This window comes from Centrocercus urophasianus, unplaced genomic scaffold (genome assembly GCF_019232065.1).
Source record: "Centrocercus urophasianus isolate 14NV4802_14NV808 unplaced genomic scaffold, USGS_Curo_1.0 seq_41, whole genome shotgun sequence".
NCBI lineage: Eukaryota > Metazoa > Chordata > Aves > Galliformes > Phasianidae > Centrocercus > Centrocercus urophasianus.
Window position 1 is genome coordinate 3,836,971 of NW_024884989.1, and position 21,191 is coordinate 3,858,161.

General features: G+C 45.6%; 1 protein-coding gene across 5 annotated transcripts in view; it reads left to right on the forward strand.

Moving 5' to 3' along the window:
* The window catches only part of TNRC6C (trinucleotide repeat containing adaptor 6C), a 70,432-nt gene that overhangs the window by 18,773 nt on the left and 30,468 nt on the right, over positions 1–21,191 (forward strand). For 2 of the 5 annotated variants that reach the window (XM_042833250.1, XM_042833251.1), the window contains exons 3-4: positions 3,083–3,406; positions 18,491–21,082. In XM_042833250.1, coding sequence (XP_042689184.1) covers positions 18,709–21,082 — 2,374 coding nt within the window. In that variant the 5' untranslated portion in view covers positions 3,083–3,406; positions 18,491–18,708. Of the gene's footprint in view, positions 1–3,082; positions 3,407–13,126; positions 13,226–18,490; positions 21,083–21,191 lie in introns of those variants that run through there. The other 3 variants (XM_042833249.1, XM_042833247.1, XM_042833248.1) reach the window with 2 other exon arrangements.

The window sequence follows — 21,191 nt, forward strand, 5'->3', positions numbered from 1 at the left end:
TGCACGGGGCTGTGTTGGGCACGGGGCAGCCCTCCTCAGCACAGCCTGCAGGAAGGGAGGCGTCTGTGTTTGTAGGGAGCTCTCAGAGCAGCAAACGCCTCACGGCAATTAATAATTAGTAAATCTGTATGGGTGCTTTGAGCAGTCGGTGTTTCTCAATGCATGTCGAATGGAAATTGCTGCTTAAACATTGCTGGAGAGATGGCTTATAAATACGAGCGGAGTTTTTTGGAGGAGTACAGTCATTGCATTGTCTTTGTAACAGATACTCTTCATATATTATATCATGTGAACAGGCTGATCTGAGGCTGGAATATGGAACAGAGCCTTTTCTGCATTGTTGGTGCTTTATTTCCTGCTGCTGGGGTCATCCAGCAGTTCCTTTCCAGCGACCACCATTGTGTGCATGGGGCTCTTGCAGGGGTGCCTTCCATCTCACCAGGCTGACAGAGATTTTGGTGCATGGAGCGAAAGCACTTTGCTGAGCTGCTTAGAAAAACCAGTGCCATTAACAGGCAGAGATGTCGTTCTGTAACGTAGGGCTTGCTTGGTACTTGGATTGTCTTTGTTCTCTCATCTCCATTCAGATATTGAGAGGGAAACATTGTGAGGCTGAAACTGGGTTTCTCTGGCCACACCTCTGTGGTGAAACAACTTCAGTTCACATTAAAGCAAAAATTGGCACGTCTTCTGTGGCTTGGATTGGAGATGTGTTTTATATACGTGCCTATTTGGAGTTATCAGCTGGCATTTCTCCCTATCGCACTAAGAATATAATACTTCATAAAAACCAGTCCTTCTCCATCTTCCAAATGTGTTTCCAATTCATTAATATTCCTTAAGAAAATCCACGGCCAGGCGAATTCGGGCTCTGCTGTTGGCGTTGTGCCACGTAATGGTTTTAATTCCGCTGACAGAAGAGCAGAGCAGGCACTGCTCTCCCACCTTTGCCATGGGGCTGTTTTCTCCCCAGCATCCTGGGATCACACATTTGTCTTTCAGGAGGACTGAGCACGTGAGATTTCGGTGTTGGTAAACACTGATGTCTCAGAATACATAAACAAATAGCCCCCAGCTCTCATTTCTCTGTTTGCGTTCTCCATCTCCCAAATGAAACGGGGATGTTGCTTTGTTCAACGACATAAAAAGCAGTTCTCTATCAGTTATCCCTTTGATTCATCAAAGCAAGGCAAACAAAGCAGGAGCGGGCATTGGGGAAGCAGGGATTTGGGTCCTGAACCACACGCCAGCTTTGGTTCCTGGCACAGTTGTCTGAGGGCCGGCTGTGCTGGCAGGCAGTGATACTTCATAGAGTTCATAGTGCCCATAGGTACTTCAGAGGGTTAATGTTTGCAACCTCGCAGCTCAAAGTGTAAAACCAAAGGGCAGTGGGTGCTGCAGAGGTGATGTGTTAAAGGAGCTCTGCTCCATCAGTACTTGTTGCATCTCTGCCCTTCTCCACCTGCTTTAACCCACCCAGAAATTTGTTACAGCAAGGAGTAAAAGGTTCCAGCACTGCAACAGGCAACGTGCCTTGCACAAGTAGAGAATAACCAGAATTTATCCTCGTTTTTAAAACTAAATGCTGTTTTAGTTCCAGTGGTGCTTATTGGACATTGTATGTTGTCCTGGTGGTAAAGTAGAGGTTAAAACTGTGGAAATGGAGTAGTTAAGACACTATGTAGCATGTTTAGAGGTTTAAAGCTTAAAAGATTGCAGAAAAGCTTGTGTTAATCTTGTGCTGAAGTACCTACAAACAGCTGCATACATTTATTTCTCTGCAATGTAAACCTGGCTCATGAGTGCCTCATTTCAGCCTGCCCCCTGCACTGCTCAGCCTGTGGTTGCACCACGAGGAGTTGGCACTGCAAGTAACGATGGGAAAGAATTTGTCTTGGAGAAGTAGTGCTGACTGTTAGAAATAACATTCATGTTTTACACTTCTGAATCCATTTTGCAAATATAAGCTGAGCGTTGCTCAGTGTAGATGAGATGGCCTGCCTTTGGTCACTTGTGATACGTGGGGAAGCGATGCTGCAGGCTGCTTGTCCTTGTGCACAGTCACCTGCATTGGTGCACGTGTGCAGCTCGAATAAAGTGCTGAGATGTGGTTGGATTTGTCAGTGTCAGGTTAGAAATGGGAAGTGTTGTTGCAGAGAAGCAGGTGTTGTGCTGCATAGCAGCACGCAGGGGTGATGCTCCTGCTCCTCAGGATGGTGCAGACCCTGATGGTCTTCTGTGAGACAGGATGAGGGAGGATCCTCCAGAAATAGAGCTGTTGAGGCATGGGAGTTGTGCTGCTTAGTCACTCTTTCTAATTAAAGGAAATAATTATGATCAGATTTTTAATCGTACCTTTTGAAAACATGCACCCCGCATCTTTAAGTATGATGACATATTTTGTACTTGCCATTATAATTCTTGAATAGAACAGATTGACGCATCAGTATAGTCACAGAGTTTGTGCAATCTGTCTGAATCTACATGGAGTAAAGCAGAAGTAAAGAAAATTAATCCTGAAGATCAGTCTTGGTTTTACTACCTAGAATTCCCCCTGCTGTAGTGCACACTTCTTTTCAATTCACGTTCTAAACTTCGCATTTCCCAGCATGCTGCTGCTTCACCATCACCATCCCTCTCAGCTGTAAAAAAAAGAGCCCTATGAGCCCGGGTCTCATTCAGTAATCGATTTAGGAACCTCAAGGATCATGAATCTCCAACCCCTGCCACATGCAGGGCCACCAACCTCCACATTTAATGCTAGACCAGGCTGCCCAGGGCCCCATCCAGTCTGGCCTCAAACACCTCTACGGATGGGGCATCCACAGCCTCTCTGTTCCAGCACCTCACCGTTCTCACAGTAAAGAACTTCCCCCTGACATCCAACCTCAATCTTCCCTCTCTCAACTTCAAACCATTTCCCCTTGTCATGCAGTTATCAACCCTTTCAAAGAGTTGATTCCCCTCCTGTTTGCAGGCTCCCTTTAAGTACTGAAAGGCTGCCATGAGGTCATCCCAAATCTTAGAAAAACTATTTTTCCCCGATGTTAAATGATGATATTATTATTATTTTCTTCCACAGTGCCAGAACCTATTAAGACCAGTTTAAGCCAGCCCCAACCTGCCGGTACCGGTACCAGTACTTCCACCAGCACTATCACCAACAGCAGCAATGGCAAGCGTGCATCTGCTAACGGGCAGCAGCCAGCCGCGTCCCGCTACCTGCCCCGCGAGGTGCCTCCACGCTTCCGCCAGCAAGAACAGAAGCAGCTCTTAAAGAGAGGGCAGCCGCTGCCCACCGGGACTCTGAGCAGCAGCCCGGCGCAAGGCACTGGGCCAGCAGGGGCGAGTCCTCCCCCACAGCCAGGGGCGGGAGGACAGCATCACCCCAGTAAGACCCAAGCAGGTAAGAGCCGAGAGCCGGGACCCGCCATCGCTGTGGTGTGGGAGCTGAAGGGCGCGTGATGTGTCTGAGAAGGTCAGGATTTGAAGTGAAGCGTGTGCTGATCCTCTTTTTTTCTTTCGCAGTTACGAATGAATGTTCTCATCCCTCATACCCAGTTCTGTAGGTTTACTTTGGATGCTCAGACCTATGGGGTCTTTTTCCAATTTTTGGTCCTTGTACTGGCTGTGTTCTCCACAACATGACAATATTTCTGGTGACCGACCCTCACAAGCACTGTTAATTTGGGTTTTTCCAAGCTTTTGAATATCCCCTTGGCAATTCTAATGATCTTTAAAGAGTTTTGCGTATGTAAATAAAAATTGGGAACTGTGCTTATGTGTTGTGCTGGGACACTTCGGTGCCTCTATATGCTTATGCTCTCAATATTATTTTCATGTAGGGAGAGTAGCTTTTTGGGAAAGGTGGTTCAGTGTCCCAGGCCTTTTCTGCCACTTGGTTCTCTCCTCTGGCAGATGCCTCAACCTCCTTTTGGCCATTGACAGGAGCACTGTAAGCAAAAAGGCTCTCAGCTGCCTTTCTCTTCTCTGCAGCTGCTGACAAGGAAACAAGAGGCACTCTCTGCTCAATTGTCCCTCTGTGCTGGGGACCAGGTAGCTGCCAGATGGAGAGGAGCTCTGTCAGAAGGTGGTACGGATTTGTCATCACTGCTGTGTGTGCAGTGTTAGGCAAAGCAGGAGCACTCTGAGCTGCAGTTGTCCATGGCATAGAGAAACTTATCTGAACTAAGCCACAAGGAGGTTTTTTTTTTGTGGTTTTTTTTTGTTTTGTTTTTAGAATTGAATATTAGTAATTTCTGCATGATCTCGAGAGCTGCTCATTATCACTCACTAATGGTGTCAGACATCACAAAATTTTGATCTGAGCTGTCTGCAGTTTTCCCCTCTGGGCATTAGGGAATGTTTCACAAGTTTTGCTGCCTGTGATGCTGAACTCCAGCAGTGAAAATGATTCAGTATTGTCCTTAGAAGTTTTGGTCAGATAAGGAAATAATCTCTTTCAGAAATGCAGCTTTATGGATGCACTTGAAAATATGATTCCACTACTCCCTGGAAGCACAAACCAAAAACAAAATGACTGTGTATTTACATAAAGTGGTTGCAATTGTTTAATTTTTAGAGTGAGGAAGAGGTTCTGTTCCTGAATGCTGGACTATTTGGCTTTAGTGACACAAAAGGTGGTCGGTTCCTACAGCTTCCAGCAGTGTTCTCATCCTCTGTACAAGTCACATTCAGCAGGGAAGGTGGCAGGCGTACATGGCTTCTGTTCGAAATGGAGATGTTTCCTAACTGCCACACTCATCTTCTGTGCTAGTTTGATATGTACCTGTTTGTTGTGTTTTTTGGAGATGTAGCTGTTGATACGGTGGAGACAGGGTGAGGAACCCGAGTGGCTCAGGCTGGCTGAGGATCAGTGCTGGCTCGGTGGCACCGCTCCGAGCATCGGCAGAGATGTATCCCAAATTTCTTTCTTTGATCTTGAAGGAACACACCACGTCTGACGGAACAAAGTCCACTCTAAATCACAACGTAATCCATGAAAGAACTTGCCTGGTAGGAGGGCAGTGCTTGCTCTCTGCCTTTGATCTTGCCAGATGCATTTGCACTGTGAGGTTTTAGACTTCTTTTCCTGACTCCTATTTCAACTTGCTGTATAAAATGAACACTTAATTCTGCTGTTTCTCAGCCTGGCAACTGTCAGCAGATGTTTATACTGTTGAATTAGTTTGTTTTCTTGTGTTTCTGCTACTTCTGTGTCAACTTTTGGGTCAGTTCAGAATGCAGTAACAAGTAGTACAAGGGGAGGAATGCAGTAGCATTTCTGCATCCTGTTATATTTCATATTGCACTGAATGTGTTCATTGACATCAAATTCTTTGTAGAAGTATGACTGGGAAACACTGATCTGTTGTCAGCAGGCTGTGATGAGTGCACAGGGCAGAACTGTCAGGTTGTTTTCTATAAGTCAAACCAAAAGCTTTACAGGGCACCTGAGAAGTTCTGCAGCAGTTCCTGGAGCAGGGAAGGAATTCTCACAAAAGCTACGTGCTTGGCTCACTTTTGTTTTGTTGGGTCTTTTTCCCTCTGCTGACAGCAGGGTTTCATGTTGTGAGACATAAGTGGCTCCATCTTCCTCTTAGAAAACACTTGCTGAATTCAGAGCTCGTTTACGTCTCTTTCCAGCAGGTGGAGCATCAGTTCATCCACTGGGAGCAGTTACAGGAGGGAAAAATGCAGCTCAGTTATAGCACCAGCAGCTGTGCACCTGGCTTCTTTGCAAGGCTGGGATAGGAGTAGTGTCTCATTCCCAAGAGACCTTTGTAGCCACGAAATTCTTTTCATCTTGACTGTCTTATTCAAATTGGTCTGTCTGAATGGCTGCTTCTCCATGCTGAGATGAACACAAAGACAAAAGAAGTGAGGAGTATTCAGGGAAGGCCTAAACCTTTTCATTTCAGCTGTTAGGATTGGAAATATTTTAGGATTTGATATTGTGAAAAACTCCAGCTGTTAACTACGAGTTTTGCATGAAATTCAATTAAAACTGGCTCACATTTTTGTGAATATGAAAGTGAAGATTTTTTAAAGTGAGCATTCTTGAGTGCGTTTGTCAGCTGGAAGCTTTCCTGCATGTTTTGTTGTCACTGACACTGTGTTCCTTTGTCTGTCTCTGGCTCCTCGGATGTTTCATTTACTGAAGGCTTTGGAAGTAAAAGTTTTCAGAGGAAGGGAAGGAACAACATAATGAAAGGTGCAGGTGAGCACAGATGTCTGATGCACTGGGAATGGGAATTTGGTCTACCTGAGTATCACCTGCATTGTAGCAGGGAGGGCGCTTCACAAGCATTGCTGCTTCTCTGAGAGGCAGTCAGTGGAACATCCATTGCTGAGGGCCCTCAGAGCCTGATTGCCTGAGCAGAGCTTGTTAGACATGCGCTGGATTCAGTCCAAGCAAGTCTCCGTATGTGGCTTTTTTATGCTTACATTGAGCAGTAGTGGATTTCTTTTGATGGATGACCTGGTATTAATCAGAGAGCCAGGACTGCTGTAAGCTAGCATCTTGTATCCAAAAGATGCTGCTGAATATAAATTCATGCCTGTAGTTTTTATTTTTACAGCGTCGTATTCCTTCAGAGTTAACTTGAAATTATGCAACCACGTTCTTTCCAGGACCTATTTATAGCTATGGAGATACAGGGAAAGCTGTTAGAGAGGCACTGCCAGCCTCTTCACTGTGAAAATTGCCCTATTTTATCTCTTTATTCTCTTATCATCAGTCTCTGTTATCTGCTGCCTTGGCCTATCCAAGACACTTATCAGAACTCTAACTGCAACGTCGTGAATTAAAAAGGATGTTCTGCCAATGTAAGGGAAGTGGAAATTAATGACCACTAATATATTCTTTGTCAGATTTATCATTTGGAAATATCAGTAAAGTGGATGAGAGTGCTGATTTTTTGTTTCCCTTTTAAGGTAATCTGTGAAACATTAACTAAGCAAACTGCTAGGAGAAGATACTGAAACATTTCAAATGGCATAAAATATTTGAGATATCTTATCCTTTGAAACAGTCTTTAATTCATTGTTAACTATTATGAAACTGTGTTCGGTAAGAGCATTTTCTGTAGCGTAGTAATTCTTCCAGAACTTTTATCTGAAGCAACAAAGCCTGTTCTCCTCATACTGCTTCTGTAATCCTTTCCAAGATTACAGCAGGGAAAGCTATTGGTGCAATTTACGGGCAGTATTCTAATATCCGCTCTGCTATTTCTACTTAAAGGTGCTGCTGCTTTTTATCTCTTTCCTCCCCACTCGGTCAGCTAGCTCTGTATGTGGTGAGCAGCTATCTCCCTTGTGAAGGTACGAGCCATCACTGGAATGGCCCTTTCGCCATGTTACCTAATGAAGTTAAGGTAATTTCTGGAAGCTGTCATGGGAGAATGAAAACAACAAGTGATGCACCCTCCTTTGTTTCTTTGCAAGTGATGAAGTTTGTAAAGGAATCTCCAGGCAACCCCCGTGCGTTTGATGGTGGTAAGAGCAAAGATCAAAAGAAGTAATCAGGTTCTCTTGAAGATGCCTTTCACTTTTCTGCAGTTCAGCAGCATCAGACCAACATCCATCTCCTCCAGAGGAAAATGCTGTGTCCTGCAGGAGTTGGGAGCTGCAGTGAAACTTCTGCGCTGCTTTTGTGCTGGCAAGCAGAGGATTTGTGGAACTGATCCATAACATATGTTTGCAGAGTCTTAAAAGAAATGAAAGCAAGTAATTCATAGAGCAGTCAAAATGAGATGCAACCCACAAGAAGCATTGTGAAAGCTGAAGAGTTGTGCTCTGTTGTTGTCTGGGAGGTGAGAATTTGAGAGCTGTTAATGTATTTTCCTAGCAGGATCTGATGCTGGATTCTACATTAAAGTTTTTTCTTCTTTTCTTTTTTCTCCTCTGAAGTGAGAAGACTTATTTCCTGTTCTAACATTTCTTTAGCTGCAGTTTGTGTATTCCTTCCTGTAGCACGGTGTGTGCATGTCCAGTAAGTACTGTGGGCAGCTGGGAGCTGCCAGATGCCGTCACGAGGCAGGGTAATTCTTCTTGTTGGCATGTTGGTGTTAGCTTTGCCTTTATGTAACTTTGAGGAAGCAGGAGGAAAGAACCAACCATTACTGTGCAGATCCATGTCTGATGGATCCAGTTCCATCCTGCTCTGATGTGACATCCTGTGCTTTAACTGTGGGTTGCTCCAGAATTCCGTCTAACAGCGATCATGTAAAGCAGTCACATGAAATTTGGAGAGGTGTTTTAGGGAAAGGTACCATCCTGCCTAAAAGCAGTCTGTGTAGTTGGGAAGCACAGACAAGCTTTGGTATACAGCTGTATCGTCAGATCAGGCAAAGCAAAGGGATCTTCAAACTAAGCATGAGTTTGAGCTCAGTTCAGCTTTTTGTACTTGGTGCTCACTGCAGGTAAGGCGTGTGTGTGCACTAGTTTTGGAGCATGTGAATAAAGGATCGTTTCAAGTTTGAAATTAGATTCAGCTTGGTTTCCGGGAGGCTTGGCAAAGAGTTTGGTTTTTAATGAAAAGTGCACATGTGAAAACTGCCTCTATGGAAATGATTAGCTGAACTTTATGGACCCACATTCTGTAATTTTGTTAGCAGAATATCTCTGTTGGCAAAACTGTCTTTGCTTCTCGTTGGCAAGTTACTGGAATAAAAAGAAACATTTTTCAAAAATTGGTTTTCTTTTTCTGGATCCTTTGTAAAGGATCAGATAAAGGCCTGCGGGAGAGCTGGGGAGGGAGTCTTGGCTGCAGTGTGTGGTGATAGAACAGGGGTGATGGGTTTAAACAGAAAGGGGAGGTGTAGCTGAGATGTGAGGAAGAAGTTTACTCAGAGGATGTAAGCTCCAGATTTGGCTGTTTCTTCTTTCTTCATCCTTACTTCTGTGAAAGACAACTGTGTATAGCAAATACGTGATGCTTATTTACAAATACTTTTGGTTTTGCATCACTCGACGAGGTGTTGGTTGTAATTTGCAGAACAGTTCCTTGTGCAACCCATTCACAAGTTAATCACACTGCAGTTATGTAAAAGTTTTTCTATTAGAGTGGTGAAATTTTATGTTCTGATGTTAGTTGAGAAAACAGAAACCACCATTTTTTTTTTAATTAATCCTTTTGTTGGTAATGTCATTTAGTTAGCATGGTAAAAGGATGCACAGGTACCTGAGCAGGCTGCAGGAATGGTGGCTGTGCTTCCTTCTTGTTTTGCTCCTCAAGGCGTTGTTCAGCATTCAGCAGTGCTTCACTCCATGTTGTCCAAGCTCACTTCTGTCAGTGTATGTTTAGGCCAAAGGAAGCTTAAAAACATGGTGCAAGGAGGAAAACACGCAGTTGGCATGGAGGTGGGATCCAGCCAGTAGGTGCTGTCTGGGATTTAGTCCCAAGTGGTTAATATCTTCTGAAATACAGTGATGGGAAGGTCTGTGGGAAGTGAGTCACAGCTAGCAAAGGTTTTTGTCTCCCATGTAAATTTTCCTAAAATCCATACAATGCCTTCAGTGCCAATGGAAAAGTAGCAGGCTTAGTGTAGCATAAATATGGGCCTTATGAATGAAAAATGATGGCTAAAACTCATCAGCAAACTAATCTTTGGAATGAATTTTTCTGTGTTGTGTATGTTCTCTGACACCGGGCAGCAGAGCATGAAAAATAAATCTGCTGTTTCAAATCTATTTGACAGTGATTGGAATTTTTCACCGGGAGAAGGAGAAATAGAAATCTGTAAAAGGGATGAATAACTGAAACACCTTTATGTTTTGCTGCCCTCCTTTTCAAAGAACACGGCTGTGCAAAAACATCATGAATCAAAAGGCCAACACATTTGCTTTGGAATCAGTAGGTCTGTACCCTGTCTGTAGTTTTCTTGTGGAAGGCTGTGATTTAGTGGTAGTCAGATAAATAAACTGTCCAAGTGTCTGTTGGGAAAGAACATCAAGAGACAAAGAGTCTGGCAGGTTTCTGTAATGTGCAGATGGCAGTTTCCTGACAAAGCATGTCGAGAGACCGAGCTGCAGGATAAGCAAAGGGCAGAAAGCAACTACTGAGGTCAGACTGAGCAGGGGATGGGAATGTGGTCCTGGGGAAGGAGCAGGGAGAAAGTAACGTCATGTGGAAAGTGATGGAGAGGTGAATTCATGCAGCTCAGGAAAAAATACTGCAAGAAACAAACTTAGCAAAGCAGTTTGTGGGTATTGGGGGAAAAAATGGACAAAAAGACAGCGTTTTATTAAATAATACAAGGAAGGCTAAGGGAACTGCTGTGATGTTCAATAGGGAGACCTGTTAATAGAGGGCATCAAGAATACTTTGTGTCTTCTCCCTCATCTGTAAGGTGATATGTGGCTTAAAACTAAGGCTGTAGTGAGTTAGAATGCTTACTAAGTGCTTCAGATTGTATGGAACAGATGAAATCAGCTGAGAATACAGTGAGGATGTGTTGGAGCAGTGTTGTCTCACTGGCTCTTTGAGTGTTTGAGGGCTACAGAACAGAAAAATGAAATAAACACTTTTTAAAAGCACAAAAGGAGGAATTATGGATATGTCGGTGCAGTCCTCTAGGACAGAACTAGAAAAAATAACCAAAGCAGCTATTTCAATACATGTAGAACATCACAGAGAAGCAAGAGCAGAGCCAGCATGGGTTTATTGAGAGCATATCATGTCAGAGGAGAGCAGTTTGCTGTCAGAGCCGAGCAACAGGCATTGCAAAACAGGAGGGAATAATGTCATAAAGTCTGTGTCTGGCTTTTGACAGTGCCTCAGAAGGCTTTGGCATGATGGATATGTGCTGTTGTAAATAAGTGAGAAGTATAAGATTAAATTACTGTAAGATCGGTGATAGCTGCTCAGAAGGGTGCAGGCACAGAGTAGCTATCAGCCCTAAACTGACAAAATTAAGTTTTGAGATAGAAAATTTGTCCTCTCTGGTATTTGCATCAGTCATTTGGCTGTGAACAGCAGCCTTCATTAAGTTTTTGAATGATGCCAAACCGGAGAAGAATGTGAGACAACCGGAAGACAAAACAGCGGTGACAAAATTGTGCAATCAAATAAGAAGCAAAGAAAAGGGGAAGGTTCTTTATTTTCACAGGAACAGCTGGGTACAGAAATACGATTACATGAGAAATGTGCTGCAGAAATAGATCTGGAGTTGGTCACAGGAGGTGAACCTGACGGAGAGTATCACAGACTGAAGGGAAGACGCAGCGTGCTGAGGTCTGGCTCCAGGAGGCACGTGTGCTCAGCCTTGAGGAGTGGGACATCGAGTCCAGGCTGGGATGCTGTGCAGTTGGAGGTGAACCCACTGGAGAAAGAGTAGAGGAATGCACTAGGAGTGAGAAGAGCTCGGGAACAAGATTTGCAAGCAGTGAGGCAACTGGGACGGCTAAGCCTAGAGAAAGCAGTGGAGTTAAGAATGCAGGAATTCCTAACTGACCGCTGCAAGGACAAAAATGGTATGTTCTGTATGGCTGTGGTGCATCAGATGAGAAATAACGGGCTTAGATTTCAGCAAGGAAGATTAGGGGTACACATTGGGAAAAACTGGCCAGTGCAAAAGCTGTCTCAAAAAGTGAGATGGAATAGCTGGGGATCTGCAGTCTGATGTTCATGGGCTTCACTGGTAGGTTGAAGAGACATCACTTGGTGTCTGTGGGAATCGTTGCTTAGCTCAGCTGGGAGGTCATAACCTCTCACATCTTCAGTTTTTGCCTTTGGGTGCCCATAGTGACTCCTGGCGCTACAGGATGTGTTGGGAGTTGGGACACTGGGGTGTCCTTGGGTTCTGCATGGCCTTACTGCTCCCTGCCCCATGAGTTGGTACCATTGATAAGCACTGCCTCCATCACTTGAAGGAGATTGTAGGAAAAGATTTGCTATATTTTTGAGGAAAATTACAAGGCCTACAAAAACATGCCTTACATTCTCCTCAGGTTTAATATATTTTAACTAAGGAAAATTTCTAGCAGGTGTAGCTGCTGCTGTTAAGAGAATATAACCATTCACCACAAAATTTCGACCTTTAAGGTGGTTGCAAGATTGACTCTTAGGCTCCTCTTCCCATTCCATTTGAGAGCGTTTTCTGGGTGAAGCAGAGAGATTTCATTGGTGTTCATCAGTTGTTTTTAAAATGAAGTCGAACCCATCCAGCATTCAGACAGCGCTGCACAGAAGCAGGGAGCAAATGTCTTCATGGGGAGCCTGGCTATTTTCAGGAGTGCTTCAGCGGAGCAGCTCTGCAGCCAGGAATAGCAGCAGCGATTGTGCTGTGGTGGTGAAGTGGCAGCAATTCAGAGCACAGAGCCAAACCCTTAAAGAGCCATCGGTTGTGTGCGACCCAGCGCGAACCGAGAGCCTTCTGACAAACACCTGACAGGAATGGAAGCGGCAGATTTACAGCGTGCTGTGCAATTAGTATGGATTTGGGACAGAGCGGAGGAAGAGAAGGGAAACGGGGCGGGGGAATAATGGTGAAGTGCGCTGGAACGCTGTGTGTAAATGAGCCGTGTGGATTTTTGTGCAGATCTCCACGCTGCTCTTATATAACGTGTGATGTTATGTTGGCTGCGCCCTCCCCTTTATGTGCTGCGTTCATATGGGCAAAGACAAGCAGGGCGGCTGCTGCCGTTCCCCTCCCGCGGCCGAGCTGCATTGTCTGGGCAGCGTACAAACAGCCGGGGCTGTGATTAATATGCCCTGCTGTTTGCTGCCTGCATCGCTGCGAGATAGAGGCAGGGAAGTAATTAAGAGCCTGGCGGCGGGCCAATACACATATGGGACTTGTTCTGAGCGGGAGGAGGAATGGAGGAGGAGGAGGAGGAAGGCGGGAGGCAGCGCTGGCACCGCACGCCCGCGCTTTTGGCTGACTTTCAAAAAACCAGAAGAAAAGCGGCCGGAGCGCTAATTGTAGCCGGGTCCTGAAGTGAAAATGTTTTGTGACAGTTGCAAGAATTTAAAGAGGAAGGAAGATCGGTTTAGTGTCAGCTGCAATTAGATAATCAAAGCTCAGAAGCACCGTTCGGCTGGGGCCGGGCCCAACCTGCAGGCAGGCCCAGCGCAGCGCGGCACGGCGCGACTCCTGGCAGCGCTACAGGATGAGGCTCAGGCTGCACACAGCCGACATATTGCAGCGCAGGACGTAGATCAGGAGCAGCTCTGCACGCAATGTAGCGACTCCTAGGATGGTTGGGCGGCTCCTTGCTTCAGGTATTTCGTTACCCGTCAGCCCTTCTTAGAGCCAAAGGGGGAGAGGAAAACAAAACAACAACAACAAAAAAACGGAACCCTAACCCTGAGAAAACAGCATCTGCTGCTGTTAAATCAATTTATTACATAACGTTTCAGGGAGAGAGCAGCAGCAGCGCGGCGTGCTCAGCTCTTGGCTGCGTTTCAGGTTTGATAAAATGGCGTCTCCGCAGCGAGCCGTGCGCCGGGCAGAGCTCCGAGCTGAGCTGTGTGCTGTGCCATCCTGCGCACAGCGCTGCGTGTTTCGTGCTTGTTGTCGTGAATGTGTTTGAAAGGGTCTGGCATCAGAGGAAATGAGCGACGTGTTTGTGTCGTAGTGCAGAGAATTGGAACGTGCTGTCGGGCTTTCCCACTTGTGTGCGTAGCTGGGCTTCGTTTTAAAGTAAAGCTGTTGTGTTTGGTGCTTCCATCTTTTGTCTGCCTTAACACATGATGTATGGGTCTCAGGAGTTCAGCTTGTTGGCATTTAGGGGACAGCAAGGTGCGTCAGGTAGAGGACAGCTTCCAGATCTGCCCTCAGCCCCGGGCAGGGAATGGCAGGGCTGGATGTGGCAGGTAACCGAGAGCCTGTGAACCCAGGGCTATTGTGCTGACTAACATGCATTGAGAAATACAGCTAGGAATAAGAAGAGGGGAATCTGTTTTGTTTGTTCTGCTTTAAATCAAATCTGTACTTATTAATAAGATTCTCATTAAAAATTTATCCGAGGTGGTGCCATTTTGCACCTCCCTCTTACTTCGGTTCGTAAATCAGCTGAATGTTAAATTATAGCTGAAGGTGTGTAATTGTGCTGCGTGTTGTTCAAAGTAATTACTGCGATGGAAGTTATAAAGATGGAGCTAAAAACAGCAACAAAACAGCAGAGAGGAATATGATTGCAAACAGTGTTTTCAGATAAAAGTGTTTGCCTTCCTGCAAGCCGTGCACTTTGCTTTTAGAGAAATGCATGCAACAGCTCCTCACCTTTTGCTCTGCTCGCACTTTACATTTGCAGACTATGTAAGCAGTTACCTGATTTTGAAGTTATTTGTTTATGTTAACATAAGGAGAAACATTTTCTGAACTGCAGCGTGTGAAACCCAGCCAGCTGCAGTGCTTAATAGCAGGGATCTCTTCCTGCCCCATTACATTGCAAAAACAAAACTCAGTCACCTGCTGCTTACTGGTAGCCCTGGTCAAAGCTGTGCGATTTTCTGGTAGCCAGCATGCCAGGAGTTTGACTCAATTTGTTGTGAGTTTTGGTTGTGTTTTGCGTATTTTGTTGTTGTTTCAGTTTCTGATTAACAAGAAGTGCTGTTAATCTCAGCGTTATGTTAGTTTTCTTTCCTGATTACTGGAGGTTTTGTTAGCCGAGAGAACTGTATTTCACAAAGGACGTGTAGTGAAGATTTCCAGGCACAAAGTATTGGTGGTAACAGCGGTTGGACCTGGCGGTGCAGCAGCAGTGCTGACATGAGGTGTGTGCTTCTCATCTCCTACTGCTCTGCTCGCAATGGCAGCTCCCAGGAAGGATGGTGATGCTCCTGGCAGGTTGGGTGCTTTACTTCAGAGCTTTGCAAGAGTAAAGAGGAACTGCTTTTTAAGTACTGGCATTTTATTGGTTTTCCCATTCCAGCCTTAACAGCTTATAAAATAAAGCCATGGCAGTTTTTGTGGAGACGTGGTTTCCTAGAGAGTCAGAGGAGATTTTTGTGTTCAAAGGAAACCCCGAACAAGCAACAAAAAAATTACCCCAAGATTTAATCGTATAAAAATATTTTCCTTTCATTATTTTTCCCGTTGGTGTAAAATCCTTGTGGGCTAAGTGTAACTTTGCTGCTCTCGGGTTATTTGCTTTGTAGGATTGAACTGCTTTTAGGTTAGAGAAAATGGAAAAACGTCCTTTGGATGTTTGCTTTTCTGGAAGCCTTGTATAAGAACACTTTTTTGGGAGCTTGTTCTGTGCTGGAAGTGCGTTATCTTTGTTTAGCAGCAAAGTAACAGCTCTCGCAACTTGCTGTTTATTTTGTGGGTTTTTAATCTGTCCCTTTCTTACTGTTTTTATAGCAGCGCTCGGTGTTAAAAGCAATTGCTGCAGTACCTTTTGGGAGGCTGTGAAGCTGCTGTCTCTGGAAAATGTTGCCTGTCTGGGGCTGGAAGAAAGCTGTAACTTCCCAGCAGCTCCTGCAGCTCGTTTGTTAAGGCAGGTCGTCAGGTCCCTGCTAGCTGCCCTCGTGTTGTAACAGATGTGAAAGCAGAGGTTCAGACCCCAGAAGCTGAAGGGAAGCAGGCAGAGCTTGTTGTTCATAGCTTTTAGGAGCAGCTTCTGTCTGGAATCTGCAAGGAACCATCCCTGAGTGCATTTTTCTTTTGTTGTTTTGTTGTTGTTTTTAATTTGATAACCCTGCTGCAGCACACGTCACACTGGGAAGGGCTGGATTTAGATTTGACCACTTTGTTTTTTGAGCATGTTCCTTGTGAGAGCTGCCAGCCTGAATCCCTGCCGAATCCAGAGCAGTGACTGAGCAGCACAGGGTAGCGTTAGAGCTGCTGTTAGTGGGAGCACTGTGTGCTGTGCACTGGAATTAGCACAATCCTTATCGAAGGAACCTCTTTCAGATTAGTCAGTGGTTGCTGTTGTTGAGGCCATAATCTGAATCCTGGCAACCACGCTTTTGGAAAGGAGCAAATACTGATTTGCAAGCCCTCTGAAAGTGGAATGTTTCTGAGCTGCATGCGTGCTGCTTTCTGGAGCCAGACGTGTGATGCTGCCCCAGCAGTGTGCTCAGCCCAGCTGCAGTACCTGACCGTTCTGGAATGGTCAGCTCTTACTCTGTGTAATTCTCTCCCTTCTTTGGTTTGTCTGTTTCTCTGGCTGCTCTTCCAAATCCCACTACTCATGCAATGAACCATTTTGCTCCCTGCTGAGGAATCTTTGGCAGCTGTTTTCTTGTTCTTCCTGCCATCCATGTGCACAGGGAGCCCTGCAGGTGCTGTGCCCTTTCCCTCAGCCTGCCCTGCGCAGCACCGCTCTGCTCCTGCACTCGCAGGTGGAGCTTCAGGTTCAGCTTTTGTGAGACCTTTTTATTGAAACTGTATTTCTAGCTGCTTTTAAATCTTCTTGACATGCCAGAAACATACTGCTGAAGCTCACCACCCACTGTGCTGAAAAAAAATCACACACAACTCCTCTTATCTGATTCCTTGGTTACCTCAACTTCTTATCTGCTGGCCTTGGCTGCTGCAGCTTTTTTCCTTTGTTTGTTTCTGCTCTGCTCCGAATGCTGCTTGGCTCATATTTTTGACCCCGTCAACCCAGTTTGGGTCATTTTGCAAGCTTCCTTTCTCCTTCCCTGCCTTATCTGGGATTCTGGGCTCTGTTTAACACCTTCGTAGATTATCAGGTAAATTTTCTGCCTTCTTCCTCAGCTCTGTAAGCGGTCAGTTTCGTGCAGGTGTAACGTGAATGCTTTCCTTCTTGCTGGCCATTGCATGTGGGGGCAATAATCGGCATTGTCTAACCAGCTGCTTCATGTTCTCTTGTCAGTTTGTCCTGTAAATGCCCATTGTTTGGGTCTTTCTGTGAACACCAGGCATGTCCTGGAATTGTGAGCAGACAGGCAGTGAGCTAAGGCTGTGTTCCCATCCTTGCTTTAAAGTGTCTCCAGTTGGTTTTGAGATGAGATGCAGTCTGTCCTGGGTTAGTGTGTTCATTCTGTATCCCGATAACCTGCGTGAGGCAGCTTAATAATCACAGCTCTCGCTTGCAAAGCCACAGGTGAAATGTGTGAATAATGAGACTTTGTTCAGGAGAGCTTTTTCTATTCTTGGAATAATTTTTTCACAGTGTTGGAGGAGTACCTTTAATTGGAAGCAGTTGGAGGAGCTAATCACACCAAAATATTTGTGATTCAAATCAATGCATGTTAGTCATCCACTGTTAAACAGCTTATTTGGGAGGTTTGTTGTATACATCTTACCCTCAGAACAGTCTTGCACTTCTTACTCAAATCTGATGTAGATTAATTGGTTGTAAAAATCAAAGTCATGTTAGTACAGATTTACGACAAGTAAAAGTAATTGGCATCCAAAATGTGTAACGTATAGCTGCTTTCTTTAGATCAGCAGTTGGAAGAAGTGTTGTGCAGGTGGCCTCCACCATGTATCCCCAGGATGGGACTGAATTACTTGCCATGAGGTTCCCATTAAAAGAAACTAAAAGGAGAAATCTCTACCAAAGCGATTGGGATGGAAAGTAAAAGCAAAAACTGGACTAAGCTGGAGTCCTTAGTGTGAAAATGGTTGTGTCTTTCAGTGTCATTTCGCACCCTAGCAAGCAATTGGAGGTTCAAGAGCTTCTTTAGAAATTGTTTGATTAGCCTCTTTGTTTGAGGATAGGTATGAGGTGTGTATTACATGAGGTACGTGCTCTGAAGACTGCCTTCTGAATATCTGTGCAATACAGCATTAGTTTCATTGGGTGGGGGGTGGACTTTGGACGTACTTTGGATGATATGTGCAGCTAAAAAGCACATCTAAATCCCTTGTAAATCCTTTAAGAGCTGATTTTCTTGACCAAACTGTTACTGTGAAACGCCTATGTGTTCTCTGCTATAATGTAAAAGTTACAGTAGCAGTGTTGGAATGCATAATTGATGCTGTGTAGTGAAGATGGCTGTCAGTGTTTGTTCCTTTATTTACTGGAAGGGCTGAGAATGTAAATGAAGTGTGAATGGAGTGTGTGGATGCTGTTGTGGCTGCAGTGTGTGCAATGGCAGGAAGACGTTTTACGTTTTTCTGCTGGGTGCTCTGAGAACTGAGTCAAAAAATAAATTTCACAGATCATCTTCTGCGTTTTTCACAAATTTGCTTCTTAGATTTTTTTCATGGAGGTCATTGTGTTTGCTGTCTCTATTTATGGTGTGTATTATTATTTTAATTATATACCACTGCATGTAAAATGTTTTTGTGTCTTCTAGAATGGAATTATTCCATTTTAATTGAGAATTTTAATTTAAAAAAAAAAAAAAACAGCAACAACACAAAAAGTCGAAACATGAACTTAGTATTTAGTTGTACTGAAGAAAATTGCTGTATCATGTTAGAAGACATGCTTGGAATCTTAGGACACGTTACATCTCAGTGCAGGGCACAGCACTATAGCTAGTGATGTAAAACTGTAGTTAACTGTGTTTTTGTGGTGCTTGAACCATGCACTCATTTTCAACCTTTTTGGATCCTTTCAGATCTCAGTCACAGTGGATTGGGAGACCATTATGAAAATTCCCACTGGGGACAGCAGCCCACTTTCAGGAGTGAAGGCAACTGCAGCTGGGATAAAGTGATAATAGACAGGACTGACAAGGAAGCGTGGCCTTCCATCACAGGAGCTGAGACTGAATCTGCCTCAGAATGTACTACAGACACTGACTCTGCCTCCAACTGTGGCTCAGAGAACAGTAGCATGGCTACAGGGAGTGCCCAAGGCAACTTCACTGGACATACAAAGAAAACTAATGGCAATAATGGCGCCAACGGAGCACTCGTCCAAAGCACTTCTAACCAGAGTGCCCTTGGAGCTGGTGGAGCCAATGGTAACGGCAGCTCGGCCAGAGTGTGGGGCATGGCTGCAGGCTCTGGCTCTGGCCTAGCTCACTGCTCTGCCAGCGGTGGGGATGGCAAGATGGACAACATGATTGGAGATGGTAGAAGTCAAAACTGCTGGGGTGCTTCCAACTCAAATGCTGGCATTAATCTTAACCTTAACCCTAATGCCAATCCAGCTGCCTGGCCTGTACTTGGACATGAGGGAACTGTGGGAGCAGGCAACCCTTCCAGTATTTGCAGTCCGGTCAGTGCCATAGGTCAGAACATGGGCAACCAGAATGGGAACCCGACAGGCACCTTAGGTGCTTGGGGAAACTTGCTGCCGCAAGAGAGCACAGAACCACAAACGTCCACTTCTCAGAATGTGTCTTTCAGCGTACAACCTCAGAACCTTAACACTGATGGACCAAATAACACTAACCCCATGAACTCTTCACCAAACCCTATCAATGCAATGCAGACAAATGGACTGCCGAACTGGGGGATGGCTGTTGGTATGGGGGCCATCATCCCGCCCCACCTGCAAGGCCTTCCTGGTGCTAATGGAACATCAGTTTCTCAAGTCAGTGGGGGCAGTGGTGAAGGAATGGGCAGTTCAGTTTGGGGGATGTCCCCAGGTAATCCTGCCGCAGGAAACAGCAATTCTGGGTTCAGTCAGGGGAATGGAGACACTGTGAACTCAGCATTAAGTGCTAAACAAAATGGATCCAGCAGTGCTGTGCAAAAGGAAGGAAACGGAGCGAGTGCTTGGGATTCAGGGCCTCCGTCTGGTCCTGGGGTACTGGCGTGGGGCAGGAGCAGCGGCAACAGCGGTGTTGGTAGTGTGCATTCTGGAGCTTGGGGCCACCCCAACCGTAACGCCAGTAACGGTGTCAATGGTGAATGGGTCAAGCCCCCAAACCAGCATTCCAATAGCGACATCAATGGGAAAGGATCAACGGGGTGGGATAGCTCTAGTGTTACCAGTCCGAATCCTGCCATGCAGCAGGGCAACGAACAAATAAACTCTTGGGCCAAAGCTGCAGCATCTGGCACCACAGCTAGCGAAGGAAGCAATGACAGCGGTGGAAGTCAAAATGAAGGCAGTACTGGGAGGGAGGGGGCTGCAGAAGGCAGGAGGAGAGACAAAGGGATGATAGACCAAGGGCAAGTTCAGTTGCCAAGAAATGACCTTGACCCCAGGGTCCTGTCCAATACAGGGTGGGGACAGACCCCTGTAAAGCAAAACACTGCCTGGGAATTTGAAGAGTCCCCGAGGTCTGAACGAAAGAATGACAATGGAACGGAGGCCTGGGGTTGTGCAGCTACTCAATCTTCAAACTCAGGGGGGAAGAACGATGGGTCCATCATGAACAGTACAAATACCTCTTCAGTATCTGGGTGGGTCAACTCTCCACCTGCAGCTGTTCCAACAAATACAGGTTGGGGAGACAATAACAACAAAGCACCAAATGGCCCAGGGGGGTGGGGAGAGTCAGCAAGCTCTACTACTGTTAATAATGCTGCTGCTGCCAAAAGCGGCCACACTTGGAGTGGGACCGCAAATCAGGAGGACAAATCACCTACCTGGGGTGAACCTCAGAAACCCAAATCTCAAAACTGGGGAGACGGACAGAAATCAAATCCGAGCTGGACTTCAGGAGGTGGAGATTGGACAGATTCATCGTCTGTTCCTGGACACTTGGGTGATGGGAAGAAGAATGGATCTGGGTGGGATTCTGACAATAGGTCAGGGTCTGGATGGAATGATTCCACGAGGTCTGGGACCAGTGGGTGGGGAAATGGCACAAACAGCAAGGCTAATACAGGTACAAGTTGGGGGGAATCTTTAAAGCCAGGCCCCCAACAAAATTGGGCTAATAAACCCCAGGACAACAGTGTGAGTAACTGGGGTGGAGCTGCTTCTGTAAAACAGACGGGGTCGGGGTGGGTTGGTGGGCCAGTGCCAGCCAAACAAAAAGAGAACTGTGAGGCAACTGGCTGGGAAGAGCCATCTCCACCGTCCATTCGCCGCAAGATGGAGATCGATGATGGTACCTCGGCTTGGGGCGACCCAAATTACAACAACAACAAGACTGTAAACATGTGGGATAGAAATAATCCTATCATTCAGAGCAGTACCACAACCAATACCACCACCACTAGCACCATTATCAACACAAACATGGTTGAACCTCAGCCATCGCACCAGTCAAGTGCCCAGCCGAACCGGTCCCCGCTGCTTGGCCCAGGTATGACAGCACTTTTGTAAGCTCCATTGTACCGGTACCAGCATTACTGAATGCTCACTGTGTAACTGAGTGGTAAAGATAGGAATGCTCTGTTTATATCATAGCATAA